General features: G+C 38.0%; 1 protein-coding gene across 1 annotated transcript in view; it reads right to left on the reverse strand.

The window, feature by feature from the left end:
* NCKAP5 (NCK associated protein 5) overlaps positions 1-6,221 on the reverse strand; it is a 739,553-nt gene extending 733,332 nt beyond the window's left edge. Inside the window, exon 1 of the mRNA XM_012555176.2 lies at positions 6,071-6,221. Coding sequence (XP_012410630.1) covers positions 6,071-6,174 — 104 coding nt within the window. The 5' untranslated portion in view covers positions 6,175-6,221. The remainder of the gene's footprint in view (positions 1-6,070) is intronic.
* Between the last annotated feature and the right edge of the window lie 2,731 nt (positions 6,222-8,952).

Consider the following 8,952-nt stretch of genomic DNA (forward strand, 5'->3'; position numbering starts at 1 on the left):
CGTGCTAATTCTTAAGATGTCTGGATAATATGATTCTAGGATACATAGAAGGTAAATCTCCAAGAGGCTCTGAGGCTGATCTGCTTGGGGCGTATGTCCTTTTGCTTCTTGCCTCTGTTTTACAACTACGAGATAATTTCTAGATAACATGTTAACAAAGAATTTTCTTTTCCCAGGGATAAAATAATGGCATGTGGTCTTCCAGTAAGCAATTTTAATATCACTTGTACACATGCACACACATTTTCTCATACTCACACTTCACAGAAATAGATTTATAGCTAGAAGGAACATTAGGTATGGCTGCCAATTATATCCACCCCAAAATATCTGAACACATCAAAATTGCAGTGACCATAAATGAGTATTTGGAATATGGATCATCCTATGGAGTATTCACTGTGTCAGGTAAGCAACATTTGCATCATGAGGAGGATGAAAGCACAATTTTTACCAGCTGCCCCCCCATTCCCCCCCATTTCTTTCCTCAAAGTAAGAATCACAAGCAAACCAGAAAGTAAAAGTGAAAAATCTTTTTTAAATAATTTTGGATAAACTAAAATCATTCTGTTATGGTGGGAAGAGATGAACCTTACGGGATTTTCCAGCTAAGGATCTATCCATGCTTTACAATTCAGTACTGTCTTCCTCTACCCCCACCCCCTTGGTGACGTAGGAAATGTCATTTCTTCCCTTGGGGAAATAGGGGTTAAGTGTTTTACTAGGGCAAACACAGAGTCAATTCTGACTCGTAGTAATCCTATAGGACAGAGTAGAACTGCCTCATGCAGTTTCCAAGGAGCGACTGGTGGATTCGAACTGCTGACCTTTTGGTTAACAGCCAAGCTCTTAACCATTGCACTTCCAGGGCTCCATGTAATCTACAGTTCTACAGATTCTTGGAATCTGGTATTGAGGCTTAGGCTGACCCTCGGGAAAATGGTGAAGAACTTGGAATTGTCTTTTCTACATATCTACTTTCCTCTCCTACTAACAACCTAGTCTCCTCACACTCCTAGATGGTCTTTCACCAAGTCACCCAGCTGAGTACCAGAGACGTGGGAGGGAAAAAAGAGAGATACAAGTCATGTTTTATATATGTAGATATCAACTGGATAGGTTACCATATCCAAAAGTATGTTCCTTAGAACCTTAGTCAGAGTAGATGCTCCTAGAAAGAAAGAGTTTGGATTAAAAAAGAAAAAGTCAAAATTACATTTTATATACTATAGGAACCGTGGTGGCACAATTAAGTGTTTAGCTGCTAACTGAAAGGCTGGTGGTTCAAACCACCCAGAAGCTGCACGGGAGAAAGACCTAGGATCTGCTTCCATAAAGATTACAGCCAAGAAAACCTTATGGGCCAGGTCTACTCTGTCACAATGGCATTGCTATGAGTCGGATAAGAAATGGGAAATCATGTATTTATAAAAAGTTAAGGTAGAGTTTCACTCTGACCTTTTGATATGTCCTTGGGCCAGAAGACCTAGGTTCAAATGCTAGGCAACTCCCTAAATCAATATACATACAGATAGATCACATAACAACAAAAAAAAGTTGCCGTCAAGTCGATTCCGACTCATAGTGACCCTACAGGACACAGTAGAACTGCCCCACAGGGTTTCCAAGGAGCGGCTGTGAATTTGAATGGCCAGCCTTTTGGTTAGCAGCTGTAGCTCTTAACCATTCCAGGGCTCCATTAGTGATATAGAAAAATAAAATTATACATGTCTGTATAATTTCTGTACATGTTCTAAGGAGCCCTGGTGGAAGTTATCCAATAACCAGTCTAGGCAGGCCAGAACCAGAGCCCAAGTCTCCAGAATTCCCAGCCAGTCCTCTTTCTATTACTACAGTTTTATGCTGCTTCTCTTTTTCATACATGATTTCACATATGTGGCATGAAAGAGTAATTTCAATTCTATAAATATTTGTGATTCAGTTTGTATTTTCCAACTGTTTATGTTTGTTCTAAACTCTTAATTTCAAACTTGGCAAAGATTTCTATCAAATGTTAAGAAAAAGAAATTCCCAGCAGTTGTTTCCTTAGAATTTTTCTTGTCAGTCATAGATATATTTAGTCAAATCAGAAATAGTAACAGATGATTAAAAAATACCAAGTGCAAAAAAGCCCTTCTCTCCTAATCCTAACTTTCCACATTAAAACAAGTCCACATGCAAAATATGATAATGATTACCTTTCAGTGTTGACTAGTATACAAGTTGTGCTTATTTTCAACCCACACAGATTTGTCCTCAAGCCTTAGACTAAGTTCTGGATTCTTCTTCAGATGAAATCACACAAGTTTTCCTCTTTAGAAAGGATTTGTTGGTGTAAAAAAAGGCAGTTGAGCTAATGACTGCTCATTGCTATAGAGCTATATTTGAACTCCACAAATTCCTTTGCAATTTGGGAGTTCAGAGATAGATTAGAGATCTATTTCAGTAGAATACTAAACAGGACCCTAAAATAACCAGTTATCTTGAGAGCATGATCACAATATATTTTTGTGTCACAGCAGATGTTTATGCTATAAGAAATGACTAAAATCTATTAAAGACTAGTAGCTCGCCTCCATGAAAATGAGAGAAGACATTTTTTTAAATCCTTGCACCCAATCCTCTACCATCATTTGTCCAGTTCTTTTATCACTCAGCAAGCGGCAGTAAGAGCGTGACTTGTGCCTGCTATGCTTTTGATTAATCATCAAAGATGGTGGCCATAAATTAATGCTTACCACAATTATTGTTGGAAGATCTAAATATGCAGAATCTGTCTGTCTTTTCTCTTAAGTTACAAGTTAGCTTGAAAATAACTGGAAGGCCATCGGTTAATATCAGCAGCAATGATAAGTAGCCCACTCCACGAAAATTGTAGCAGCCACAAATCAAAGGCTTAATAAAATCAGAAAGGGAGTCTATACTGATTTATGGAAACATTTGTTTAACTTCAGGCAATCCAGTTGTGCTTGTGTACAGGGCATGCTATTCCCATGATCCTCTGCACATCATAGATTCAACCCTAACTCATGAATAAAGCATTTAAGAAATTTAATCAAAACCAGAAAGGATTTCCCACACTGCTCACTGTCACTCACATATCCTTCACCAAAAAAAATTTGGCCACTGTTGTAGTTATGATATTGTAATAACCATCATAAAGCCTACCATTTTAAGTCAGTCAAGTCAGGATCTATTTGCAAAATATAATCAAGTGTAATTTCATAATTCAATAAATAGTATATAAATCTCCTATTATTGGTTTTCATTTTCTTTTCAATGCTACCCATTTCCATTTTCTCTCTGGTAGTTATTCTGACTATTCAAATGTCATTATTGCCCACCATTGTTATTCAAATGGAGCTTTTTTATTAGATTTTCTGACACTATATATAAGACTTCACTTCTTCGACAGCAATAATTTCATCTCTGAAGGAAAATGGAAGCAACTGCACACAAAATTCTGAGCTCTTAGTTTATGTTAAGTTCATGCCTGAAATGGCATTTTAATGTAATCATATCTGAGAAGACCAAAAGGTTTTTATTAGCTACCTCAAGAAAGCAGTTTTAAAAAAAGACTTTTCCATGCTGGATTTTTGCTTCAAAGATCTGGTGAATCTGTTATTCTTCCCCAGTGATCTATATAAGATACATTTACTGACAAAATTCAACTCTAAATTTCTTTCATCAGCTAGTATTCATTATTTTTCTGTATTTTTTTCTTGGAAGATGGGGAAAACAAAATATCCTCTGCAAATAGTTGAAATAAAATGTTACAATTCAATTAAATAATTTTAAAAATATACTTTCCAGAGTATCCATGGAAAATATATTTTAAAGTCATACAACCATAAATACATTGTTGCTGAGTTTATTAATATAATACACTGGCTCATAAAATAAAACTATATCAAAACCAGGTTACAGCTCCCCAAAACAAATCTAGTGAATATTGCTTGAAGTTATATAAAATTAACTGATGTGTCTGTTAGTGGCAAACAGGCTTACAAAATTGAACACATTTGTTGTATCCTACTAGCAGTTTTTCTGTGTATAAATAAACCAGAAAACTGTCTGTCATTTGTAAAAATAATATAATAGCATCAAAATTTAAACTATCTGGCACTTTACTCAAGAACAAGAATTACCCAGTGATGAGGAATTTTAAGGTTATTATAATCTGTCTCAATGGTGCACAAGAAGGGCAACATGGCCTGGCACAGAAAACAATGTTGACGGCTTTGGATGAAGTTTGGCAAGACAGCCAGAGAGTTAGTAAATATTTACACAACATATCTGTGTACAGGGAGCCCTGGTAGCTCAGTGGTTAAGAGCTTGGCTGTAAACCAAAATGTTGGCAGTTCGAATTCACTAGCCGCTCCTTTGAAACCCTATAGGGCATTTCTACGCTGTCCTACAGGGTCACTATGAGTTGGAATCAACTTGATGGTAACAGGTTTGATGAACATTGTCCTCAATGCTGCCAGGAAATACAAAAGAAATAAAGCACTTTAGGGGCTTACTGACACGTGGGGAGATAAAGCTAGTTATATAAAAAATTCTCATATGATGTTAAGGCATCATAGAATTAAGCATTAGCATATTTATTTTGTATTAACAAGAGCTATAGGAATTTACAAAAAGATCCCAAATTCCATAGTAGCACCTGTGAACATCATGACCACGTGGACCGTGAAAATCTAGATAATGACATTGCAATCATCTGTTCTGGTCTCAATTCCCAAGAAGACCTATGAAATGAATGAGTGACTTGGGAGTATAACTTCTTTTATACTCACTTTTTTTTTTCCTAATTACCTGCCCAAACCTACTCACATACCTTTCCTCATCTAGAATCAGAATTTACCATATTACTCTTTCATAGAATAACAACAAATCATTATAGACCTGTACAACACCACTCTTAAAATACTTCTCTTAGTATTAAGAGAGGAGTCCCTGGGTGGCGCAAATGGTTAACACTCTCGGTTGCTAACCAATTCATTGCAGTTAGAACCCCTGCTGAGAATTTGCTTTTCCACCCATTATACTGAATCAGAATCTACGAGTGACTCTGATGTATGATAAATTTTGAGAACCATTGTTCTACTAGTGGTTCTCAGAATTGGTCCCTAACCAGCAGCATTAGCATCTCCCGGGAACTTGGAAATGCAAATTGTTAGTGCCTCTGAGCACTTACTAGAGGAGCTAAAGAACTTTTTAACACTTGCCAGAACAGGGCAGAGGCTGGTCAAGGGCCAGAGAGAGGCCTGCCTATGGACACGGCTGAGAAGAGGTTGTCCAGATGGACATGGACTTTCCTCCAGAGCCAAGAGAAAGAAAAAGCCCTTCCCCGTGAGCCAGCGCTCTGAATTCAGACTGCTAGCCTTCTAAACTGTGAGAAAATAAATTTCTGTTTGTTAAAGCCACCCACTAGACAACTAAGACAAAATTTGGAATGAACTGGTTCGAAGCCCTGGTTCAAAGCTTGAGTCTACCTAGAGATGCCTTGGAAGAAAGGCCTGGTGATCAACTTCCCAAAAAATCAGTCACAGTTCCACTCTAACACACGTGGGGGTGCCATGAGTTGGGGATGGCGTGAGGGCAACTGTTAATTTTCTTTTTAATATTAAGATAATCAGAAAGTTTAAGCAGACCTATTCTACATTTTAATTAGAGGAAGAATCAAATAATATTAAACAAGCAAGGGTCAGAGAATTTGGATTCTAGTTCCCACAGCATTATAAGCTTGCCATGTGGCCTTGGGCAAATTAATTTCTTACCCTTGATAAGTTTCACAATTTCCACCGTCCTTCACTATGAGTCAAGATAGGTTCCAGCTCTGAGCATGTCCTTGACTCAAGGATAACTTTTAGCACTGTTGCTCTACTTTCATCAAAGGATGGTATTCTCTAGGTAGCCTCTGATCATTTCTGTGCTTCAAAATGTCTCTTGCACCAAGTGGAAGAAGAAGCCTTTTTTCCAACTCCCTGCCTCCATGATCAAGATAAAATTTATAAATACTGCTGCCTGAGGAAGCAAACAAGATAAGGATATACATTTAACTCACCTCCAGAGGCTTCTGTGCTGCTCCTCCAGTTGAGTTAACAGATGTTCCAGGTATTTATTGGAATCCATGTATTCCTGCACGCAGAAAGACAAAGAAGACCTCATTACACTAGTCACCAGGACACTCAGAGTCTACCCTTATCTCCAGAAGGAAGGTTTTTGACAAGATAATCCCTTGGGTCCCTTCCAGTTCTGCGAGCCTCTGCTCTGTGACCAGCATGCTTAGTCATTTGGGATGAATAATATTTTCCCCACATCCTGTGATTGCTCTATAAACAAAGTACTGAAGAGAGCTGGAGTTCAACAGATTCGGCCTAAAAATCCTCTATTTACACAAAAAAAGCCTTAATGTTATGTCATAGCCATCTACACAGGGGTCTGTGTTCTACGGTGTGAAAGTAAGGGAGCCAACGTAGTTGCTAACCTAAGAAGAATCAGAATAAAGTAGAAAATACAGGTCTTCACTTTGCTGGTCATTTGAGAGTCACTTTCTAGCCAAAACACTATTTTAAAATAATATGGGGGTGCTTTCTGTATGCATGAAGCCTGTGGTGCAATGGTTAAGAGTTCAGGCTGCTAATCAAAAGGTCGACAGTTCCAATCTACCAGCCACTCCTTGGAAACTCTATGGGGCAGTTCTGCTCTGTCCTATAGGGTCACTATGAGTCAGAATCAACTCAACGGCAATGGGTTTAATTTTCTAGGGGTATGTGTGCACTGCCCATATTCACTGGTCATGACAAAAGACACTTCATTTTCCTTTGTTTCCTTATATATATAAACTAAGCAATGTATTTGCTTTGTTGTTTTTTGTTTGCTTGTATTTGTCACACAAGTAATTATTCAGAAAAATCCATAGGTTATTGAATCTGATTTTGTAATTGGTGATCTCTGAATATGAGGTTCATAGGCAATAGACTTTCAATTTCTAACTGTAGAATAAAATACAATGTATACAATTTTGATGACACTGTTTTATTCTGAATCTGACACTTCTTTCACTTTCTAATTGAAGAGCTAGGGCACCCATGGAAGCTACTGTTTTCTTTCTTCTGGATTTGAAATAAACTGGGAGCTTTGGTTAACACTGATATGTTTCTTTCTCAAATACAGATTTCTTATGATTAAATGTTGTACATAATCTATTGCTCCTATAGGAATATTCATTATAGTAAGGGGGCGACGGGGGGTGGGAGAGGCAGTGTAGTAGGAAAGGGCCCTGTCTGGAGTTTCTGATCCTGGATCTGCCAAGGTAGTCTTGAAGAAGCCTCTTTGCCTTTCCAAAATTCTCCAGTTAGACTAGAAGGTGTACTAAGTCCTTCTCTAGCTAAAAAAACAAACAAACAAAAAAATGATTCTATAACACTATAATTCTATTGCAGATAATTAGCTAAAGAGTTTTGTACTTATTAAATAACATTGTCAGGTTACTACTGAATAGTTTGTTAATTAAACAAGACCAATGGGCATGTTAAAACCAAAGCAGAAATCTCTGCTATCACAGGAAGTTGCAACAGTCTGTGATTAGGGGGTTACATGTTCTGATGAAGGCTGAAACATGATTTAGAGCACTTGAAATCATCAAAGACATTAATTCTCAAATATGTTCAGCCAAAATTTTTTAAAAGACACTATTCCCGACTGGAGTCCCTGGGTGGCACAAACTGTTAAGTGCTTGACTACAGCTGGCAGTTCAAACCCACCCAGAGATGCCTTGGAAGACAGACCTGGCAATCTGCTTTCAGAAGGTCGCAGCCTTGAAAATCCTATGGGGCATGGCATCACCATGAGTCTGAATGGATTCGATGCTAACTAACAACAACAATTCCCAACTAGAAACAAATGCATTAATTTCATAGTGATCATCCATTCTTCATGCAACAATAATTTTTTGAACATCTATTCTATGCCTGGTGCTGTTCTAAGTGTTATTAGGTACACTTTGCTGTTCTAAGAGAGAAAAGCCCCTGCCCTTGAGGAACTTCCATCCTGTAGGTAGGGGAAGACATACAATAAATAAGAAAATAAATAAATGGACAAATTGATTTCAGATCAGATACATTCTATGAAGGAAATAAACAATGATAAGAAAGGCTTTAAATAGGGAGGGGCAGCTACTTTAGATAAAGTGGTCAGAAGAGGACTCTTTGAGCAAATGAGATGTGAGCTAAGACCTGGAAGAGAAGAAGGAGGCAAACATGTAGAGAAAAGGAAGAAGGGCAATGAAGGCAGAGGAAACAGCATATGCAAAGGCCCTGAGGTGGGGTGTTTGAGGAACAGAAAGGAACTCAGTGGGGCTGGGAGCAAAGGGGCTGGGGGAAGGGTATACTCTAAAATTAAGCTGGAGAGGTAGGTAGGGACTAAATCATATACGAGCCCCGGAATGCAGCTTGGACAATTTGTTCATTCTGCTTAGCTCAAGTCAGATGTTGCTAAATAGTGTACTGATTAAAAATTTGATCTTTGGATTACAGAGATTTAGGTTCAAATCCTGGTTTTGATACTTACTAGGTGTGTTCCGCTGAGCAAGTTATTTAACCTCCTCTAAGCCTTAACCTCTTCATCTTTATCAGACGGATAAATAATACTTACTTTAGAGAGATGTTGTAAAGATTAAGTAAAATAGTGTAAGTAAAGCATATATCATAGTGTCTGCCAATTAGTGAGTATAGTCTTTATAATGGAGCCCTGGTGACGCAGTGGTTAAGAGCTATGGCTGCTAACCAAAAGGTCGGCAGTTTAAATCCACCAGCTGCTCCTTGGAAATTCTACGGGGCAATTCTACTCTGTCCTATAGGATCACTACAGGGTCGCTATGAGTCAGAATTGACTTGATGGCAAGGAGTTTTTTAGTCTTTATAATAGAGTCTTATACACCTCTTC

This window comes from Trichechus manatus, unplaced genomic scaffold, assembly GCF_000243295.1.
Source record: "Trichechus manatus latirostris isolate Lorelei unplaced genomic scaffold, TriManLat1.0 scaffold00033, whole genome shotgun sequence".
Lineage (NCBI taxonomy): Eukaryota > Metazoa > Chordata > Mammalia > Sirenia > Trichechidae > Trichechus > Trichechus manatus.